This window comes from Aquarana catesbeiana, linkage group LG05, assembly GCF_042186555.1.
Source record: "Aquarana catesbeiana isolate 2022-GZ linkage group LG05, ASM4218655v1, whole genome shotgun sequence".
Taxonomy (NCBI): domain Eukaryota; kingdom Metazoa; phylum Chordata; class Amphibia; order Anura; family Ranidae; genus Aquarana; species Aquarana catesbeiana.
The window spans coordinates 357,527,450-357,551,588 of record NC_133328.1 but is presented as its reverse complement, the minus strand read 5'-3'; the positions used below and the strand labels follow the sequence as shown (position 1 = coordinate 357,551,588).

The 24,139-nt window shown below is 42.9% G+C and overlaps 1 protein-coding gene across 2 annotated transcripts in view; it reads right to left on the bottom strand.

Moving 5' to 3' along the window:
* LG05H5orf22 (linkage group 05 C5orf22 homolog) overlaps positions 1-24,139 on the bottom strand; it is a 208,363-nt gene that overhangs the window by 76,599 nt on the left and 107,625 nt on the right. For both annotated transcript variants that reach the window (XM_073630895.1, XM_073630894.1), the window contains exons 5-6: positions 22,053-22,115; positions 1,842-1,963 (exon numbers count right to left, since the gene is read on the bottom strand). In XM_073630895.1, the coding sequence (XP_073486996.1) occupies positions 1,842-1,963; positions 22,053-22,115 (185 nt within the window). The remainder of the gene's footprint in view (positions 1-1,841; positions 1,964-22,052; positions 22,116-24,139) is intronic.

Below are 24,139 nucleotides of genomic sequence, written 5' to 3'. Positions count from 1 at the left end.
TTGCAGGCTCTCTTGTGCATCATCTTTGGAAGAGGCTTCCTTCAGGGACAACAGCCATGCAAATCAATTTGGTGCAGTGTGCGGCATATGATCTGAGCACTGACAGGCTGACCCCCCCACCCCCCTCCCCTTCAACCTAACGTGGATCGCCTCTCTCCTGGACCTAACACCCTTTGGCCAACACAACGGGTGCACTATCTGACAATGCAGGATTCAGTGCCCAGAGCCACATTATAGACTGGCCCCCTGTCTGCTGGTGGGGTCCAGTCTCTGAAGCTTTTGCTGTGGGATAGTAATCCAGAAACTGCAAAAGTTGGTAAGTCCAATTAACACTCAAAGTACATTCAGTAGAGAAAATACATCCAACACTTAAAGACACTAGCAAAGAACTGAGGATTACTGGGAGCAGAAAGGGTTATATGCCAGCTTTTTTGCCAGTATCTAAACACTTGAACTTACCCGCCTATAACCCAGTTGTCTCTGAATCTGCCTGTGCCCTGTACTGCAAAAACAACCAAAAAAACAAATTCTCTCTGCAGTGCATAAAGCTATAATGGTATAATTATATATACAATAAGAGCTCAAAATATTTCAAATAGCTGAAAAGAATAGTCTTTATGGAAAATTAGACATGCATTATTTAACTCATTGAACTTCAGTATGAGTCTTAAACAATTACATTTACATAAGCTTGGTTATAAAATATGTATATTTGTCCACTTTGTTAGCATAACCTATCTTGCCTTAGGATGACCTGGAGCCTGATAGGCCCTCTGAGAACTTACAATTGCTGCACTAGCTGCTTTCTGAGCTCAGTTGATGATAAAGCACTATCTCCTAAATATGTATAACAATATCAAATAACAAATCTCGATCTTTAAAGAAATGTAACAACTATCAGGCTTTTTTTTTTTTTTTTATACTGAGACAGTGGGCTCAATTCACAAAGCAGTATCTACCGCTTTAAGAACTGCGGTAAAATACCTCCTAGTGTTTTTCAAAATTTTTTTAACCCCTCTCCCCTTTCCTGGCCTGCCGGGCTGCATGCTCAGATAAGGGTCTGGTATGGATTTTGGGGGGACCCTGTGCCATTTTTTTTTTTTTGCCGTGGGGTTCCCTTCATAATCCATATCAGACCCAAAGGGCCTGATATAGGTTGGGGGGGGGGCACACTTTTTTTATACTAATATGCCAGCAATTCTTTTTACAATCTGCTGTCAGCTGGGAATGCCCACTCCTTAACAACCATGATATTACTGAATGATAAGGATGCTGGTGGCCACCCGCTAGTTTACAATAAGCCAGCGAGTGGCGGGTCCTTGAAAAACAGCGCTAATTTAGTATATTCCTTGAATAACACGTGGCTACACCGCAACTTATTCAACAAATGTATTTATTTATATAGTTTAGCGAGTTGACTTTAGCATCAGTTTATGCAGTATTTACCATGCCTTTTCTACTATAAAATAAAAATACTGCATAAACTGACAGTAAATTGACATTTTGTATATTGGATGAGATAATAGGAAAAAAATTGTCATATGATCCAAATTATCTCATGCAATATTTTTTAGTGAATTGGGCCTAGCATGCCTCATCAGCGTGATGTTAAGCATTTGATACAGCAACAATATTTAAACTTCACAGGGTGTTTTAGCTCTGGTTCCTCAGACAAAGTAAGGAAATCAAAATAAAGGAACAAATAAAAAATGTTTCAAAAGTAAGACTGCAAATGAACAATAATTGAAGACATTTTTCATATTCCTGCATTTATTGGATCATTTCCCATAATAGCCCTAATTATGCGGTTAAAAATCTAATTTAATAGGAATTCTACATACCCAGGATTGGAGGCCCATCTTTGCACAGTCTCCTCACTATCATCTTCACACAGCTCTGCAAAGGCAGCTTCAAGGTCTTCAAGCTGGCGTATACGGTTCTCTACGCAATCAACTAGAGCATCCTGAAAATTCACCAAGAGAAGCAATCACATTCCAGCTTAGTTCACAATAAACTTTGATGGCAAAAGTGGTCACAGAAGGGTCTTTGCCAGTGAAACATAAATGCAGTCTGCTGCAAGTCTAATGCCCCGTACACACGGTCGGACTTTGTTCGGACATTCCGACAACAAAATCCTAGGATTTTTTCCGACGAATGTTGGCTCAAACTTGTCTTGCATACACACGGTCACACAAAGTTGTCGGAAAATCCGATCGTTCTAAACGCGGTGACGTAAAACACGTACGTCGGGACTATAAACGGGGCAGTGGCCAATAGCTTTCATCTCTTTATTTATTCTGAGCATGCGTGGCACTTTGTCCGTCGGATTTGTGTACACACGATCAGAATTTCCGACAACGGATTTTGTTGTCGGAAAATTTTATCTCCTGCTCTCCAACTTTGTGTGTCGGAAAATCCGATGGAAAATGTCCGATGGAGCCCACACACGGTCGGAATTTCCGACAACACGCTCCGATCGGACATTTTCCATCGGAAAATCCGACCGTGTGTACGGGGCATTAGTCTGATGACAAACAACAGACACTGGCAGATTGTGTAACATGCAGCAGACTTTAAATTTGGACTTGTGTGAAGTATAGAATGTGCATTGCAGTGTGCATGCAGAGTATAGTGGTATGCATGATTAATGTATTAAGAGTGAAGTCATGTGGCATATATAAAATACAGCAGAGAAGTTTAAATCATGAACTGTACAGCACAGTGTACAGAATAGAGCTGTGTCGTACTAAACATATAGGTCAGAAATGTTAGTGTTAAAATTATACTTTTTTTTAGGGACATCATTTTCAAAGTGAAATATTGGAAAAAAGGGGGGGGTTTGAATCGCGCTAAGAAAGATTAGCAATCGTATACATCATTGCCAAACCAAATCAATGAGTGTGAGAATCCCCATTCGTGCAATTAACATAAAATTCAAAAACGCATTAACACATTAATAATCACTCAAAAATAATAATAAATCAAAAAAATCATATAAGAGTCCATATGCTGAAATATGAATCACCCAAGTGGTATAAATGGTATAAAGCTCAAAAGAGTTCCAAGAGACATGGATTCTTGCTGTGAGGAGAAAAACAGTGCTTGTTCCACCACCATAAAAAGAGATTGGCCGGGGCGCATGCGCGAGGCTTAACATAGAGGACGCTTCCTCTTAGAGCTCCGCACTCCCCGCCGCAGACTTGAGACTATACGCCGCTCTCAGACCGTCTAAACGCTCCAGCTATCCAGCGATCCCCTCCCGCAAGTCCTGAGATATAACCGGGATGGTTCTAACGGGTCACAAAGGCAAAAGCAGGTCCAAACCGATTAAGGAGGCCCTGGCCCGCGCCTCATCCAAGATGGCGGCGAAGGCTCTCGCCGTACAACACGCTGCATCTCCAGCCAGATCTGACCGAGCGGACAGCAAGGAGGATGAGGACACACATCCTGAATACAGTGGTTCTCCTGCTCCCTTACAACCAGGTATGTCACAGCCTGACTTCCTGAAACATATGGAAAAGATGCTTAAGAAGGCCCTAAAAGTCACTTCTGACCAAATCACTAATAGACTGTCACGTGAGATAAGGGAATTAGGACAGCGCACTGCAGATTTGGAAACAAGGGTAGATGATATAGAGCTCACTCTCCAAGAACATGCCCAGGAACAGGCGGCCCTCCGCGAAGAAAATGCCACATTAGTATCACGCCTGGAGGACGTGGAAAATCGTTCGCGTAGGTCCAACTTATGCCTCAGGGGTATCCCTGAATTGATCGAGGACATACAATCGTTCACCACAGCTCTCTTCCAAGAACTCTGCCCTTCTATACCCATTGAACGCCTGGAATTCGATAGAATTCACAGAGCGCTTACTCGTCGCCAGCAAGACGGCCCTCCACGGGATATAATAATCAAACTACACTTTTTCCGTACAAAGGAGCAACTTCTCACTGCTGCTCGTAACAAGGACGCTCTCCAGTTCCAAGACCATAATTACCAACTTTTCTCTGACCTGGCACCCCTTACTATAGCTAAACGCCGAGCTATGAAACCACAACTACAAATTTTAATACAGCATCAGATAAAATATACCTGGCGCTTTCCCTTCTCCCTTCAATTTACATATCAGGGGCAGCAACACTCCTCCACCTCTCCAGAATCGCTGCAACGCCTTCTCGAAGCACTTCATCTGTCCCCTACTCCACAACAATCTGAGACTGCTCTGCCGCGCACCCCAGCACGCTCAACATACCACCCTTATACCACCACACCAAAGCAGAACCAGCAAGGCCCCTCCTCGATCCGCAAAGGAACCCCATCTCGTCAAGCAAACCTGTTTGATCCAAAATCTCATACATCACGCTGATTAATTTTTGGCTAACCCCGGATCATCTTTCACACCACAAGAGAACTTCTGGTCATATTGTTACTAATATAATGACCGGAAGCAGATGTGGTTTTACCTTGTTACAGAAAACAGGTGATGTTATACCTGTAAGAACTCTTACATATCTGAGACGCTCTGAATACGTCCCCCTTACTTTTATATACTTTCCATTATTTTTAATAATTTTCCCCCCTTTTTTTTTTTTTTTTGGTACAAAAACCTTGGATATATCCTTTTTTGATATGCTCCATCCAATTTTGTTCCTTCCCCCCCTCTCTCCCCTTATGGGTTGCACAGGCCATTAACAGTAATCTAAGGCCTTGGTCTTGTTAACCTTTAAATGTTATGTTATATTCTGTTTATTACCCATTTTTTCCTTATCCTTTTGATAGGATTCAGGAGGTGATAACTACCGGAATTTGAAGAATATTGATAAGATGACTTCCTTTACATTTTTGCAAACGCACTGGTAACTTTCAGTTTAACTGTGCCATCTGTCTCTCTCTTTCCACTCCCACTTTCCTCCCCTCTTCCCTTTCCCCCCTTCCTTGCCCCCATCTCCCTCCTCCCTTTACCTTTCTCCCCTCCCTTCCCGCTTGACCGCCCTCTTTTACCCCATTCTTTTTTCCCTTTCTCTTCTCCCCCCCCCCCACCCCTTCCCCGCCCCCTCTTATGTCTCTATCCTTTTACTAAAAATGCGGTACTGAGTTCTCCCACTTAGTGGGTCTATTATCTAAATGTTACATTTTTTTTTCTACACCGGTAAAACCTTAACATGAATTGTTTGGATTGTTTGAGATTTATGTTGTTTTTATTTTCTCCCCAGTCTGCGGCGGGGAACTGTCACTGCTCCCCCCTGTAGGATGCACGTGCTTCCTTCCCAGCCAGCTGGTTTGGAGGTACGGGCATCTACCTGTTGGGCTAAGCAGTCCAACGTACCAAGTGTTTTTACACTTACTTTCTCCTTCTACAAAACCTATCAGCTGCTTCTTGTTATCTCTCTTCCTTCTTTTCTTCACTTTTCTCTCTGTTTCTCTTTTCCTGATTGTTCCCCACTAGGTCGGGGGGATCGCATGAACCACAAAAATCTCTCCAGTAGTCTTTCTCCCAAACTGCTTAAATGGCCCCCTTGAACATACTCTCCCTTAACGTAAAGGGACTTAACTCTCTTAACAAAAGGGTTAAGGCCTTTCGTACTTTTGCATCCCTGAAGGCTAACATTATAGCTCTACAAGAAACTCACTTTTCTAATCAAGCAACACCTAAATATTTTAGTTCCAAATACCCCCAAGTGTTTACTGCATCTGCAGCTACTAAGCAACGGGGTGTCCTTGTTGCGTTCCACCACACTCTTCCGTTTATCTTAACCAATGAAATCAAAGACCCTGAAGGCCGCTACATTATTTTGGTTGGACATGTACAAGATGTGACAACTACTGTTGTCTCTTACTATGCCCCCAATACTAATCCCAACCCCTTTTTCTCTCATCTCCTACAAATTATAAGAGCACATTGTAAAGGTACCCTCTTTCTATGTGGCGATTCCAACCAAGTACTACACCCACACCTAGACAAATCTCCCTACGCCCCTGAACAATATTCCTCTTCTCTATCATTTCGCAAACTCTTCCAGCAAGCATCCCTACTGGATACTTGGAGAGAATGCAATCCTGCTAAGAAAAACTATACCTTTTACTCTTACCCACATAAATCCTTCTCAAGGATTGACCATATATTTATGCCAGTTTCATCCTCCCCAACCCTACTCCACTCAAACATACACCCAATCACCTGGTCAGACCACTGCGCAGTAGTCACAACAGTCTCCTCTCTGATCCCCCAATCCAAAGACCGTACATGGTGTATTAATGAGGCGCACTTGACTAATCAATCCTATTGTTTTGATATACAACTAGCTCTTAAAGAATATATACAGCATAATGCCACACCTGATATTTCGCCTGTCCTGTTATGGGAAGCCCACAAACCCGTGGTTAGAGGGACCTGTATATCTACATCCACTCATCTCAAAAGAGATAAAAAACTTAAAACCCAACAATTAGAAGCTGAGTATCATCGTCTCTTCCTCCAATTCCAATCTGCTCCAACTGAACCCCATAGGATCTTACTTGAAAAAACGAAAGCTGAGTTGGATTTAATTTTAGCAGAATCAGCAGATAAAATCATTCGAAGATTTAATCACACAATCTATACTAAAGCCAATAAACCTGATTCCTTCCTAGCACTAAGACTCCGTCGACCGGAAAGGGCGCATAATCCTATCAGACTCAAACTGGCCAAGGATAACTTCACGAGTAATCCTGTCAAAGTACTTGCAGAATTCCGTAAGAAGTTAGCTGAATTATATACCCCGACACGCACATTCTCGGCAACACAGGCTGAGTCATTATTTCAAAATATCACCCTACCAAATCTATCAGAGGCTAACAGAGAGTCTATGGAGTGCCCCATTACGTCCGAGGAAGTCCTTCTTGCCATAAAATCTCTTAAACCCCACAAAAGACCAGGCCCCGATGGTTTATCTAGCTCTTATTTTAAAAAATTTGCCCCTACTTTAGCCCCCCTTCTTACTAACACCTTTAACTCTCTCCTTAAACAACACTCCTTTGGCCGAGATACGTTGACAGCCATTATTTCTATGATACCCAAGCCTAACACAGACAACTCCTTATGGTCCAACTATAGGCCCATATCCTTACTTAACTTGGATATAAAGATATTAGCCAAGATAATGGCATTACGCCTCAATCCAATCATAGGTGGCCTAATTCATAAAGACCAAGTTGGCTTCATTCCAAAATGTCAGGCTAGTGACAACATTCAACGCGTCATTCTGCTCCAACACCTAGCCCGAACACGCCAGATCCCCATGCACCTACTCTCTCTCGATATTCGTAAGGCGTTTGACACAGTCTCATGGCCTTATCTTAACTACGTACTCCAGAGATGGGGATTTGGTCCAAATTTTTGCAATGGGTTAATTCCTTATATAACCAACCACAAGCTTATGTTAAATACTCAGGATATCGTTCGGACTGTTTCCAAATTTTACGAGGTACTAGACAGGGGTGCCCCCTCTCTCCCCTCATATTCGCACTGGCGATAGAACCCCTAGCAGCCCTCTTAAGGGCAAATCCAAATATCAAAGGCCTTGACATAGCCTCTACATCACATAAGTTATGCTTATTTGCGGATGACGCGCTGCTATTTGTCACTTCACCTCGAACTACACTCCCCAACCTACTTTACCTCCTTCGCCCTAATATCGGGTTTGGAAGTTAATCAGTCTAAATCAAAGCCCCTCAACGTATCTTTACCACAATCTGAACTAGAACATATAAAGGAATTCTTCCCCTTCACTTGGGCTTCAGCTTCAATACCTTATCTTGGTATTAAACAAACCAGCGACCCAGACCATCTTTTTAAAACCAACTATCTCCCCATGTTAAAACACCTAACAGCCTTATTGGAAGCGTGGCGTCCAATATGTACCTCTTGGCTAGGCCGGATAGCGGCTGTAAAAATGTCCTTACTTCCAAAACTGCTTTACCTATATAGAGTCCTCCCGATTCCAATCCCCTCATACTACCACGAATCATTCAAACACGAGTATCCAAATACATTTGGGGCCCAATTAGACCCAGAGTTTCTAAAACGGTACTGCTCCGTAGTAAAACCAAGGGCGGGTTAGGTCTTCCTAACTTTATGGGATATTATCACGCCGCCCAGCTGGCCCAGATTACACTATTTCATGCACAAAATGAGATACCACTTTGGGTCAGTTTGGAAGCTATTGACCTACACCCGCTCAAAATATCTAACCTACTGTGGTTGCCCCCCACAACTCGTGGCCCAACTAGTAACCCTATAACGGGACACTCTCTTAAACTATGGGACAAACTCCGAGGTCCCTTTAAACTACAATCTCTGCACTCCCCATTACTCTCCTTTCTAGACCATCCGAAATTCTACCCAGCCCAAGTCAACCCAAGCTCATTTCAAATCTGGCACAGGGCAGGATTATATCGTATATGCGATTTTGTCTCAGGATCCGATATAAAGTCGTTTGCCACATTACAAAACCTAACTGATATCCCCAACACAGAAATCTTTCGATACCTACAGATATCCCATTTTATCCAAGCAACGATAGGTACACATACGTCACTAGACGACTTATCCCTTTTTGAAGGAATTTGCAATTCTGACCCTCACGCCCCTGGTCTAATTTCCCTTTTATATGCTCACCTGACCTCTCCTCCAACCAACCTTCCCCCATATGCTGCGCAGTGGTCCGCGGACCTTGCATTAGACCTTGATGCAGAGGACTGGTCTGACATTTGGTCCTATACGAAAATCTCCTCCCAAAACGTAATCGCACAAGAGGCAAATTATAAAGTACTTAAGAGATGGTATCTGGTTCCTGCCAGGATTTTCAAATTTCTCCCAAATTATCCAGCCACTTGTTTCCGCGGCTGTAACGAGCGAGGTACCCATGCACATATATGGTGGTCATGCTCAATAGCACAGGAATTTTGGGCTGCGATCTTCCAAATGGCCTCTACATTATTTCAACACCCAATAGAACCTGATCCGGCTATAGCGCTGTTGAATCTAATCCCCTCAGACTTCACCAGATCTCAGACCCGCCTTCTTCTTCAGCTCACAACAGCAGCTAAACAGACGATAGCCAGGGCCTGGAAAACCCCAAAACTTTCTCTAGCTGAGGCCAAAAATAGGGTTACCCAGGCTATGATTCATAGTAAAATAGAAGCCACGATACTTGATAGGATCCCCCAAAACCTCAAAATTTGGAATCCCTGGACTGAACATTTTCTACCCCTAGATTTTGATCAGAGCCTCCTTAAACCCTAATGACCCATTACAACAACAGATAGACCTGTTGGTGAACCGGATTCTCTTGCGCCCCCCCCCGACCACCCCTTTCCCTCTCCCTATTCTTCTCTAATTCTTCTCTAATCTTTTCCATACTTCTCATTTTTCTGATTTTCTCCTCTTCACTCTCTTTTTCATCTTGCGCTCTTTTTACAGGTAACTCTATTGTAGATTATATAAAGTCTACCAATTTTTGATCTTTTATATGTTCGCAGACTTACTTTCCATGTGTAAGTTCTATCATTCAACTCTCGCTATTGTTTTTATTTTATTTTTTTTATTTTTTTTTGTATAAACCCTGTTTTGTTATCTAGCCGTAAAAGGAAATTGTTATATTTTGTTTTCACTTATCTCTGTGAAAAATTTGTCACTGGACCCCACTGCATAATTTACCCCTGAAATTTGTTATAATACAACCTCCACTGGGGTGTAAATATATAATGCCTAGTTCTATAATGTGACATATGTATTGCCTGTTAAACTTTATCTCTTATTCTCAATAAAAAGTTTGAAAAGAAAAAAGAGATTGGCCGCTTACCAGAAGCTCATGATCCCCCGTTACAGAGGATCAGAGAAAGCTGTTTTCAATATTTGAATTGAACCACGACCAATGGACCAGAAGTTTTACACCGGGATAAAGCATCAGAGACCTGGGTATCCTACTGGGGATGTTCACACTGACAGGTACTCAGACATCAGCCCATAGCGTTATGGATGAGGCATGAAAGAAAAAAATGCTCCATATAGTGTAAAAACGTTGACTTTATTAAAATAAATAAAGGAATAAAACTCACATGATAGTAGACAAAAGTAGACGTATAGTGTAGTCTAGAGCTCCGGCCGAGAGCTCACAGACAGCCCGTCCTACTGGAAGCAACAGCGGCAATGGGAGGTGACGAGAACACTGTGTTCTCTGATGTCTGAGTACCTGTCAGTGTGAACATCCCCAGTAAGATACCCAGGTCTCTGATGCTTTATCCCGGTGTAAAACTTCTGGTCCATTGGTCGTGGTTCGATTCAAATATTGAAAACAGCTTTCTCTGATCCTCTGTAACGGGGGATCATGAGTTTCTGGTAAGCGGCCAATCTCTTTTTATGGTGGTGGAACAAGCACTGTTTTTCTCCTCACAGCAAGAATCCATGTCTCTTGGAACTCGTTGGAGCTTTATACCATTTATACCACTTGGGGGAATTCATATTTCAGCATATGGACTCTTATATAATTTTTTTGGTTTATTATTATTATTTGAGTGATTATTAATGGGTTAATGTGTTTTTGAATTTTATGTTCATTGCACGAATGGGGATTCTCTCACTCACTGATTTGGTTTGGCAATGATGTATATGATTGCTAATCTTTCTTAGCACAATTCAAACCCCCCTTTTTTCCAATATTTCACTGTGTTTGTGTTGCATAGATGAATCGCAGCTGTACTGTTATTGTTTGTGTATTTCACCATAGCGCAGTTTTACCTCCTCTTTTTTTCCATCATTTTCAAAGCACTACTCACCCAACTGCACGCTCCAATGCTGCCCCATGTCCACTAATCTAGCTGGCCAATCATCTTTCAGGTTGAAAGCTGTCCTACAACTTATGCAACCCACTTCCTTTGAGCCCAGATTATCATGGGACACACTTCATGAGGATATGCCCTTGATGGGGAAATTTCATGCTATAGGAATGTCATTGTAAACTGACTATATGGACAAGCTAGCCCAGAAATGTGATATCTTCCTTAGAAGGTAATGTTGTTTATGACTGGTCAAATTCTACCAGCTCATCCTGTATATACTACAGCTAAAACTTTGAATAATCGTTTTCATCTCAGAGCTGCTATCATGCATGCGTCCGATTGTGATCATTTGTGCCACGCTGTAAAAGATGGCGGGACCCTTGGCGAAAAAAGGCATCTTTAGTTAAGTATTCTTGTTATATTTTCTACCTTTGTTATCTGTATCTGTCATTGCTTAATTGTTATACCTACAAGTGTTTGTGTGATCTCCCCAGTTCTCTCAAATACAACCCCAAAAACATAATCTATCACGTAACTGTGATGAAACAGCCCTCATGCCATCTTGGCTTGCAGAAGAGGAAATGTCAACTAGAAACAGCACCAGCATGTCATATCATGAGCGACATTCTATTCAGCAGTGAGGACCAACCACTGCTGGAGAAGGACTGATTCTGCTTATCTTGCTAAAGACCCAAAAACTGCTGGATTTAAGGTATGCATACTAAAAATGATGATCTCTGAGATGGAACTCAGGCTCATGCAGGGCAAAGTAACAGGTTCACTTTAATGCAGATCTCCACAGCAGCTAAAATGTATTTTACGTTTGCTTCCATACAGCTGTTAGGCTATGATAAGAAAGCCCTGTGTAAACTTTGAGTTGCTGGAGTTTTAGTTTACGTACGCTATGGACTCCCTGTCTCATGGAGTGAGTTACATGCTCCTCCAAACTCAGAAGTTCGTACCATGTATTTCCTTTGGATCCTAGTGCTTAACAGAGCAGCAGGGTAGTAAACAAAGGGCATTTGCTTTAAGGGGGGGGGGGGCACATTAGATCTGTAGTTGAACACATTAGATAAACAGTAAATACAAAAAAAGGTAATGCACAAGACAAATTGCGTTTTTTAAATGACAAAACCTGCTTTTGTGTTAATTTAGATCATGTAAAAGAAAAAAAAAAACAATGTAAATTTTATGTATCATCTGTTCAACTGCATCACCTTTATCTGTAGGCATTATTTAAACGAAAATCAAATATTTGCAGTTCAAATGTTCAAGTCAACAGTTTCAATGGGGTGTATTCACTTTTTAATGAAAATGTATATATTTGTCCTGACCTTGAATCAGTATTAAACCCAAAACAAAAAAAAAATAATATATTGCAGCTTATGATCATTAGATGTGGTGGCTGCATTAATTTTCTTTTTTAAGCTCTTTTCCCCTCTGATGATCTGGCCAGTAACACACCTCCTATATTAGAGTGACTGCAGTCTGGATGGAGGAGCAACAGAGACACCTTTGGGCAGCAGCATTGCCAGTGCTAGCAGATTTAAATACACTAACAAATTAAAGTCAAACTCCAGCTAACATTTTTAAGCAGCTACAGCAACAGTTTTGTACTTCTGGAGTTAATGTTTTATGTAAATAAAAGCTGATCATTGTACTGTAAGTACCCCTGTCAATGTTAAAGTGATTGCAAAGTATTTTTTAAAATAACAAACATGTTATACTTACTTGCTTTGTGCAATGGTTTTGCACAGAGCACCCCAGATCTTCCTCTTCTAGGAGCCTTGGCGGCGCTCCTGGCTCACCCCCCCCCCCCATTACGAGTGCTCCCATAGCAAACCGCATGCTGTGGGGGCACTCATGTGGGCTCCATGCCAAGCCGGGCTGTATGTGTCCATTGACGCACACAGTGTGGCTCGACCCCACCCCCTCCTCAAAGGCTGCGATTAACAGCCGCAGGAGCCAATGGCTTTGCTGCTGCCTCTGTGTCCAGTGAGGAGAGAGAGAGGGAGGCATTGGAGAGCCACTGCTCTTGGGCACAGCGCTGACTCGAGATCAGGCTCTGGTAAGTATAAGGGGGGCTGAGTTTAACACAGAATATTTTTTACCTTATTGCATAGAATGCATTAGGATAAAAAGAAAAAAAAAAAAAAAACGACTTCCGGTTCCGGCGCCACATGAGGAGGAGGTAGATAGCTCCAGCTCCCGCAGCGTTCCTCAATAATCTGCCTTCTAAGCCGGCTACAGCTCCGAGGAGACCCCCCCCCGCACTACTGACACATAGCGGGCTCCCATGGATCGCTTTGTGGAGCGATCGTACGCCCGGGCGGTGACATCTACGATCCCCACCGGAGGAGACACAGCGGCGGACACAGCCAAGATGGCGGCCGCCCCAGGCATGGCGGAGCAGGCACACACGCAGCCTCAGCAACAGCCACAGCTCCCCTCAGCTCCAGACATGACAGGTATGGACCCTACCTCCCCTGCTGGAATTGCACAAGCAGTAGTTACACTGCTGGGCCCCACTCTCACAGCTACTGTTGATGCAGCAGTCCATAGAGGGTTAGAGCAGCTGCACATTGACTTACAAGCACAGGCACAGAGAATTAATCAGGTGGAGGATAGGATATCCTCCCTGGAAGATGAACTCACAGCCTCATCTGCAGCAGTGGCACGTCTCACAGCTACTAACAGGGACATTTGGGACAAACTCGACGATCTCGAAAATCGTTCGAGGAGAAACAATTTACGCATCATTGGTTTGCCTGAATCTATATCCACACCACAGCTAACAAATATATGCGCAAAAATCATCCCAGAACAACTGGGCCTTCGCATACCCTGCACAATTGAACGCGCGCACCGCATAGGCCAATTCTCAGAAGCCCGCGCCAAACCCCGCCATGTTATTGTAAAGTACCTCAATTACGCGGACAAGAACGCCATAATGCAAAAGTTTCGCAGTTCACGTTCCTTAATGGTCGATGGCGCTAAACTCCTACTTTTCGCAGATTATTCCATGGAGGTGATGAAACAACGTAAAGCGTTTTCATCGATCTGCTCCACCCTTCATCATAACCAAATCCGGTTCTCCTTAGCCTACCCAGCTATCCTCCGCATCCAAACGCATGAAGGAGAACACCTCACGTTCCACACACCTGAGGAGGCGGAACATTACCTCATCACCCGAGGAAATGAAATGGAGCATAGCAACACTGAAGAAAACTCACCATCGTCATCGCCATCGTCAGCAAAGGCACCACCCAGACATCAACGCAGTCCCACTAAACCCCCATACAAGCGCAGCCGCTTCACCAACCAGGAGGATCGCTCTCAAATTCGCTGAAGGACTCCAGGAACTTTAAATAATCAATCGTGTTTCCACGGATGGGTAATATTACCCCCCCATTACCTCTAACCTGGTCTCTCCTTATTATACTTGTTAGCCTGTTTGTTTGTAAAGTTACATACGGTTGCTTTTAATCATTAGCTCAAGGTCTGGTTATAATGCTTCTCAGCCTGATTTACAACCCCCCAGCATCCACTTTCTGTCTGCCCAAAGGGTCAACCTACTAACTTAGGTGATGTTCACGGCTATTGACCCCTCACTGGTCAGACCCATTGACTAAGGCCCCTTTTATTTTTCTTAACCGAGCCTACTTTATGGCACGGATACAAGCGGCCATCTCCCTGACCCTTCTTCCCTTGTCTAACCCCTTCCACCAATCCTTACCCACCCCCCTCCCTCCCCCCCTCCCCCCTCTCTTCCTTCCTTTCCCCACTCCTCTTAGCCAACATCATGCTCAGATGTGAGGAGCTAGCGGGTCGCTGAGAGGTATTATGGTTAGTGGAAACCCATGTGGAAAAAAGTGAAGTATACTGTTTGTAGTTTGTTTTGTTTTAACGGAAACGATGTCTTATTACAGCTCATTTCTTATTGCTTAATAGCTATGCAATTCATGTTTGCCTTCTTAGTACCTTTCCTTTTATGTAACCTACAATATTCGGGTGATTCCAGTATGGTTGACACTGTACTTATCAGGAGGCTCCCGGACAAGCCTCCCACTCACTATCTTTATTATCTCCAGCTATGTCTCTCTCAACTGACGGGAATCATCTGAAATTTATTTCATGGAATGTTAAGGGGCTCCGATCCCCAAATAAACGTATGTCCATTCTTAGACATTTACGGCGTCTCCGGGCAGATGTGGCTCTATTACAGGAGACACACTTGTCCGCAGATGACTTAGCACGCCTTAAGAAAACGTGGGTGGGATCTGTGTACGGATCTCCTGCCATGGGCCGCAAAGCTGGTGTAGCTATTTTAATACATAAAAACCTACGACACTCTAACAGAGAGGTGAGGGCTGACTCCCTAGGCCGCAAACTGACTCTATATATGACCATAGGAGACAAAGCGGTGGCTATCACCAATATCTATGCTCCCAACTCTCCAGACGTTTCCTTCTTCCAAGACATGGTACAATGGGTTCTTACTGCCCCTGAGGTTTTACATTTAGTGGGCGGGGACTTCAATGCTGTCATGTCTACACTGGCAGATCGCACATATCGCCCTACGCAAAGGACACGTTCCGATACCCCCCATGCACCAGTCTCTACCCCCTTAGCGCACTCCATTGACTCTATGCATTTTGTCGACATCTGGTGCCTGAGACACCCAACGAACAGAGAGTATACTTTTTTCTCGCCCCCACATAATACCTTCTCTCGCATAGACTACTTTTTCGCTTCCCCAGCCCTAGTTTCTGTAATAAACGCCACAGACATTATGATGCCAGAATCTCAGACCACAGCCCCATTGCAGTTCATATGACTCAGACCACGCCCTCAACTCCTTCCCCTACCTGGCGTTTCCCTTCATATTTGGCGGATAATGAGGACTTCCGACACGTCTTGCACCAAACATGGGAAGAATATATCTCCACAAATGGAGCACATATATCTGACCCAAACCTCTTTTGGGAAGCGGGTAAAGCCTTCCTGCGGGGTAAAATCATCTCCTACACCGTTCAATTTTAAAAACAAACCCGACAACAATATATGAAAACAAGTGAAGCCTTGCGTGTAGCCCATGAAAAACTGACACTAAACCGCACTTTAGCTAACATACAGGAATGGAGGCAAGCCAAGGGCGCCTTTGATCTCTGGGCAGAGCATCACGAAGCTGCTAAAACTTCATACTCTACTCTGCACTTTCACAGGTTTGGCAACAAGGCAGGCAGATTGCTTGCTAGATTATGTTCGGGACCAAGACGTCCTACACATATCCCAACCTTGAGAAATGCCTCCGGCTCGCTAGTTGCCTCGCCTGCCGAAGTCAGCAAACTACTTGCAGACTATTATACAGATTTGTACCGAGCAGACCCAGCAGATCAAATTGCCACGGAAGCTCTGTTAGCCAAGATTCGTCTGCCCAGACTTCAAACGACGCAACTGGAGGCACTAAACGCACCTATCACTTTAGAAGACATACAACACACAATCAATTCTATGGCCTCTGCTAAAGCTCCAGGTCCCGACGGATTCACTGCGGAATTCTTCAAACTAACGACTGACTTTATTCCCCACACCCTGAAGCATGTCTATGCAGCCATGTGGGACGGAGGTCCATACCTCCCCACAGGAACACAGGCCCATATCAAATTAATTTCCAAAAAAGGGAAAGATCCCCTACTTCCAGGCCCCTACCGTCCAATCTCGTTAATAAATGTGGATGTAAAAATCCTGTCTAAAATAGTAGCGTCACGCTTAGCTCTCCTGCTTCCGTCCCTACTACACCCAGCCCAATCTGGCTTTGTCTCAGGACGATCAGCTACACTAAACATCCGTAAGGTCTTAATGGCTCTAGAATATGCTAAAACCCACCCTGATCAAGACGTCGCAATCATGTCCCTAGACGCGGAAAAAGCCTTTGACAACATTGGTTTCTCATGGCTTTTCACGGTAATGGAAAAATTCGGCTTTTCAGGTCAAATTACAAATTTCCTATCACAAATGTATGCTTCCCCAACGGCTTGTCACCCCGGACTTCATTTCAGACACCATCCCCTTAGCGAAGGGAACGCGACAGGGCTGCCCGCTATCCCCGTTGTTATTCAACATCGCGATTGAACCCTTGTCTAGAATCCTCAATTCAACCGAGGGAGTTAGTGGCATCACTATGGGAAACCAAACACTCCGCTCTGCACTATTTGCGGACGATATTTTATTGTTTTCTACTGACCCCGTATCAGACTTTGATAAACTTAAACAACTCTTTGCGGCCTTCCGACTCTGCTCTGGCTTTCGCATAAACTTTGATAAGAGTGAAATCTTAGCATTACACCCACGCCTATCTACTAAATGGGCACACATGTCCCCGCTGACTATTGCATCTCAATATATTACATACTTGGGAATAAACATAGGACGTGACCCATCCTCTTTATATGTACTTAACTACCCTCCCTTGGTTACCAAAATAGTCAGGGAATTGGAGGCTTGGGGTGCCCTTCCCCTCTCGCTCTTTGGGAGATGCCACCTTTTTAAAATGGTCTCATTTGCTCGACTGCTATATCCCATGAAGACCATACCTCTATTACTGAGGCACTCAGATGTACAAAAACTTCAGAAGGCACTGACAGCTTTCCTATGGTCGAGCAAAAAAACCACGCATTGCGCTTCAAAAATTATGTCTCCCGAAGGGCGAGGGCGGGGCAGGACTCCCCAACATTCGTTTTTATAACTTAGCCTGCTTACTCAGACAGGGCCTAGATTGGTTAACAGGAGGTTCCAAATATTCCAACCACGACCTAGAAGATTCTATGGCTTCCCCATACAATCTTACAGGCATCCTCCACTCTAACCCTAACAACCTGCCGTATCACCTCAAAACTAGCATACTTTTCAGAGATACTGTCATCGCTTGGAGAGAGGTCAGAAAACTACTTGGACTCCCCTCTAGCATTTCTAAATATCTGACAATACAAGGCAACCCTATGTTCATACCTTCTACTCTACATAAAGCCTATACCCAATGGCAATCCAGAGGCCTCACAAAGATAACTTCAATATACCAAGATAAGCCATGTTCATTTAAGCCGTACCAAACCTTGATGTGGGAATTCTCCCTGCTACCAACTCACAGCTTCTTCTATCACCAACTCACGGATTTTTTGAGAACCTGCTGTGGTCCTGAGTCTGACCCTTTTAAACCATCCTTTATTGATAACATACTACAGAGCAAAGAGTACTCTATTTCCACCATCTACTCTCATCTCATTCAACACCAATCGCGGAAATACCGCCTCACGCCCTTCCAAAAATGGTCCCATCTCCTGGGGGATGAAGACCTACCCGACAAAATCCTTGACGGATATAGGCTTATCTGTAAACTCACAATATCTGAAACCTGGCGTGAAACCCAATTTAAGATCATCCACAGAGCATACTTCCCTTTCCGTTTTAACAAAGAAGACCCGTCTCAAGCGCTGTGCCCATGGTGGTCACTGCCACGACCCACACTGCTACACAGGCTCTGGGAGTGTCCTGTTGTTACCAACTACTGGAATGATGTGGTAGCCTACATCAACAAAATCAGCCATATCAACCTACACAGAGACTGCCTACTATGCCTATTTAGCATTACGCCTTCAGCCTCCTCCTCGTCCTCACTGGACTTTCCTAACATACCACACTGGGCTCATATTTGTCTTCTTGTAGCCCGCAGGACTATCATGTCCCACTGGATCACGACATCACCGCCTAGCCTACCTGCGGTTATAAAAGCTTTGACATCATTATTTTATTTGGAAAGATTGGACCTCATCACGTCAAACCTCCGGTTTACCCCACGATTTTTCAAACGCTGGAGACAGTTTCTGGAAGCCACATTCCCTCAACAGACCATCCAAGACATAATGCATCCATTTCGGTACACAGAATGGTACCTGACGACAGATATTTCTAACTCACTTGGAAAACTTAAAATACCTCCAGTGTCTGACCATTCTTCATTTAAACCACCATAAGCTGTCTACATTCGCCTACAGCTCCTTAACATCCACCAACTTCATATATTCAGCCCTGGGACTCTCTTCACCCAAACAAATTGTTTTAACCAAAACATAATGTAGGTTATCTAGTTAGACATGTTCAAAAGTTGCCTCCATTCCCTAAAGGTACAAAAATTTATGATAAACCCGGTTTGGCAATTTCTTGCCCAACGTTAGTGATAAGCTGGTAAAAGTGAATTGCTTACCCCCCTCCCCCTTCCTTCCCCCCCTCCCTCTCCCCCGTCTTCCCTATAATTGTGTTAAGGTATGACATCCAATCTGTACCAAGAACAACTGTATATCTATGCCTTATAAATGCATTGTAAAATGTTTTCTATGGAAATATTTTGAAAAAATCAATAAATATTTTTCAAAAAAAAAAAAAGAAAAAAAAACTTCTGTCTTTAGAATCACTTTAAATGGTTTGTTTCAACCCTCTAATTGCTACATCTTTACAACAGCTTGTTCTGTTGAAAAGCAACTCAATTACTGGCTAGATCAATGTTTCTCAACTCCAGTCTTCAAGTACCTCCAACGGGTCATGTTTTCAGGATTTCTCTCAGATGAAATGACTGTGGTAATTACTAAGGCAGTGAAACTGATCAAATCATCTGTGCAAAATAATGGAAAACCTGAAAACATGACCTGTTGGGGGTACTTGAGGACTGGAGTTGAGAAACGTTGGGCTAGATCACCATGTAAAAAAAAAAACAATTACAAACAGCCAAAAAAAGAAAACTAATGCAGCCATCATATCTAAGAAATGGTAATCTGCAATATAATAACTGTTTTGGGTTCCCTTAATGCGTTAATAAGTAGAAATGGAAAACATGAAATCACTATTCTTTCCCTTTACATTTCACAGCAAAAAACACAGAGCTACATAGGTGAATATACGTACATAAATGTTTGCTAGAAAGTTTTTGTATTGCTGAACTAGAGAGGTTTTTTTTTGCATCTTACATAATCCATTATCTACTAAAGATAAAATAAACATAATGTACTTTGCTGTTCAAGGTAAAAAAAAAACAGTAACTATCTTCACAAAATGACAGGCAGATGCCAGCGAGGGAACACATGAAAACAGGAAAGGGCTTTAGCAATGATTTCATCGACATCCTCTCCATTCACTAGCTGTAACAATGATAGGAAAGGTGAAGAGCACTTATCTTTGCTAAGTTTCTATTGCATATTTTTGTCTTTTACTTATCATTTAATTCAATATTAACTCAAAACAAGGTTTCTCAATAGGCACACTATTGAGCTTTGTAAAAGCTGATGTAAATGGAAACCTCCCTACAGTCCTGGATTGTGCAGGACTGTCCCTTCTTTTTGGATCAGTCGCTGAACCTTGTACAAGTGGCTTTGTCTTGCAAAGGCTCTGCCCCTGTACACTGTGCCCGTAGTAAGCATATCAACACACTGGTCATCATGTATTTGCATATATATGATCAGATGGCAGGATTTGCATGTGAAAAAGCTATAGTGGCTCTTTCATATGCAAATCCTGCCTCTGGGGCATTAATGTGCCAGGGTTAAAGGGAGGATACTCCTCCACTTATGTCATGTCCACAGCTGAGAGGAAGACTTCCCTCTGTCACTACATGTCACTTCTCCAGCAACTGCTGAGTTTGGGGGGGGGGGGGGTCTGTGCTGGAAGTAGGGGGTGTTCTGTACTGGGGGTCTGTACGGAAAAAGGGGCTGGGAGGTTGGGGTGGGGTGCGGCAATGTACTGAGGGGTTGGCTGGGAGATTTAGGGCTGTGGGGGATCTGTACTGGGTGGGGAACTGGGGCTATTTGGAAGAGCCGTACTGTGGGGGATATGGGCTTAGAAGGGGGGGAGGGAGGTGAATTTGTACTAAGAGGAGGGGGTCATTTTTGGTTGTACTGTGTACACCAGCTTGTGCATTAAATACTTCTGACCTCTGCACTCTGTGTTACATACTCCTAACCCCTGAACTCTCTGTCACATAGTTCTGATCTCTGCATTGGGTGTGTAATACACGCCTGACCCCTTCACTCTGTATCACATGCCCCTGAGCCCTGAAGTCTGTGTGATATGCATTCCTGAGACCTACACACTGAATGTTACACTCTCCTTATCCCCGCATGATAGACACCGAGTTGTATGAAATATACAACTAATGAACACTGCACTTTGTATGATAGGCTTTATATGACATACTCCTGATCACTACACTTTGTATAAAGGAAAAAAGTGGTGTCACAGGAACTAATCCATAGACAAAAAGCGCTAGCAAAAAACTAATATTAATACATAGTGAGTGCATGCTGTCAGTGACCTTAATAAACAAACAAGTGCAAGTAAAGTCCAGTGATAATGAATTTGATGATCTCCTCATTCAGATATAAACGTGCTCTTTGTAGAAATGTCATACAATAGTGAACAAATGTTGATAGTGCTCCCAAACGATTCATAGAAAAAGGTGACGATCCCTACTTACCGAATGGAGTTGATCCTCATTACCTTATGATAAGAGAGGTCAAATTCGCAGTGCGGTCCTAATGACCAGGGGTTGCAGGAACCGGCTGCCGTCACTACCTATGATATCTTTTATATGACATAATCCTGATCACTGCACTCTAAGAACAATATATACTCCTGAAGTTGTTCTTCAAGGTACTGTAGGCTGTGTGCAGAAAAGCATATACAATGGAAGGATTTCATTTTTTGAAAACAAGTGTGCTGAGGTTTGTACGTGTCTGATAGACATAGTTTTTGAGTCATATTTTTTGAGTAAAAAGACAGTGGCATCTGTGAGGTGGATATGCAGTGAGTAGGCTCAATAGGTCTCACAGTACTCAGCAGAAAGGTGAATGTGAAATGATGTTTTCTAAATATTTTATGCTCACTGTGTTTGCAGTGTGTTTTTACTGTATTTTTTGTGAGCGTCTTTGGTAGTGCCAATGAATCTTTTAAACTACACTGATAGTCACGTCGACTTTCCACTGGCCACGTGCATTTCACCACTTTCCAAATTGTCCCTCTTTGTCAAGTTCAAAAGTTGGGAGCTATGGTGTATAGTGTTATAATACATACAGTATATACACATACATACATAACAAAATTGAACACTTCTTTTGGTCCAAAGGAAAAGTTCTACAATCTGTTTTCCATGCAGCAAATATTACTAACACACTAAGTGACTCTACATTACCTCTAATGAATCAGAACTTGGCTTTTTAAAGCTGTACAGCTCCTGCAAGATGTTGTACTCATCCTAAAAGTAGGAAACACAAGAGCACCATGAGGCAAAAATATAGAACACAGATCACAAAAACAGATGATAATATGATATAATACGGTCTTATTTGCTGAAGTGCCATAAATTGGGAAGGTGCAAAACAATGCTTGCACATCTGCTTCTACCTCTTGTAAAGGGTGCCAGGACCTCTAAAATATCAGGCAAATAGAAACCATTTTCCAATCTCAGACAACATATTATTGGTTAACAATGCATCATAGTGATTGGCCAAGATTAACATTACAAATGGCATATATTGAATATTGGAGGTAACCTGTAATAGTGCCCATTCACAAAATGTAATGCTTACACAAGGCCTTGAACTCGAGCAGGCTGGGATAGCTAAGGCTTTATCCTTAACTACAGGTAGGCAGATCTGCAACAGATTTGGCTGTTCATAACGATATACACATCTGCTAGATATGGGTAGTTGGCCATTGAACTTCAGCTAGTTTACCTGGAAACGTGTGGAAGTGAAAGCAAATGTATACTGGGGGAAAATCTGTAGGAGGATCTAGGTTATTTATTTATTTTAAGTTCTCTAAATTAAAATCTTAAAAATTGCAGCTTTCCTTAAAATAACATCAGGCGCTCCTGCCACCAAGTCCTTGTTCACATAAACAAGCGGGTAAAATAAGTATTGAAAACATCACCATTTTTCCCAGTAAATATATTTCTAAAAGGTGTTAATGACATGAAAGGTTCACCACATGTCGCTAACAACCCCCATGCAATCCATATATAAAAAGAAACCAAAACAAAAAAGTTAAGAAATTAAGTCAAGTGTAAAAATCTGGAATGACACAGGGAAAAAGTATTGAACACAAGAAGAAAGGAAGATGTAAAAAGGCATGGAAAGCCAGGACACAGCTGAAATCTATCAGTAATTAGAAAGCATTCCTGACAGTCAGTGCAAATTAATATCAGCTGGTCAGTCTCAACTGATGGTCTATAAAAAGGTGTCTCATTACCAAGGTGTCACACAAGAAACATTTTATGATGGGTAAAAGCATAGAGCTCTTGCAAGGCCTTTGCAACTTTGATGTTGCAAAACATATTAATGGCATTGGTTACAGAAGGATGTCTAAACTTCTGAATGTTCCAGTGAGCACTGTTGGGGCCATAATCCAGAAGTGGAAAGAACATCATTTCAAAGCGGCCAGGACCTGGTGCTCCTCGCAAGATTTCTGACACAAGAGTAAAAAGAATTATCAGAAGAGTTGTCCAAGAGCCAAGGACCACTTGTGGAGAGCTTCAGAAAGACATGGAATTAGAAGGTACAATTGTATCAAAGAGAACAATAAGTAATGCACTCAACCGTCATGGCCTGTATACATGTTCACCAAGCAGGACTCCATTGCTGAAGAAAAAGCATGTTGAAGCTTGTTGCTGCACAAGAACATTTAGGCTCCATTCACACCTAGGTGGTTGAACCACCGCGATTCTGCACGCGATTCCAGAATCGCAGCAAAATGCGGGAACTTCTTTTGGGCAACACATGTCCCACGTTTTTGTCACGATCTGTTGCACAGCAAAATCGCACTGTATCTGGGGTGCCATTGAGGAATAATGGCATCGCAAACGTGCCCTGCGTTTTGACGCAAATGTGGAATCGCGGGCAGAACCACAGAGATTCTGCCCCGTGATTCAAATTGCCTAGGTGTGAATGGAGCCTTAGACAAGCCAGATAAATACTGGGAGAATATAGTCTGGTCAGAGGAGACCAAAATTAAACTCTTTGGGTGCCATAATACATACCATGTTTGGAGGTGAAGTGGCAATGCACAGCATCCCAAAAACACCCCCATACCAACAGTGAAGTTTGGAGGTGGGAACATCATGGTGTGGGCCTTCCATCATTGAAGGAAGGATGAATGGCAAAATGTACCAAGACATTCTTGATAAAAATCTGCTGCCATCTACCAGGATGATAAAGATGAAACAAGGGTGGAGATTTCAGCAAGACAATGATCCCGAACACAAAGCCAAGGAAACTCTCA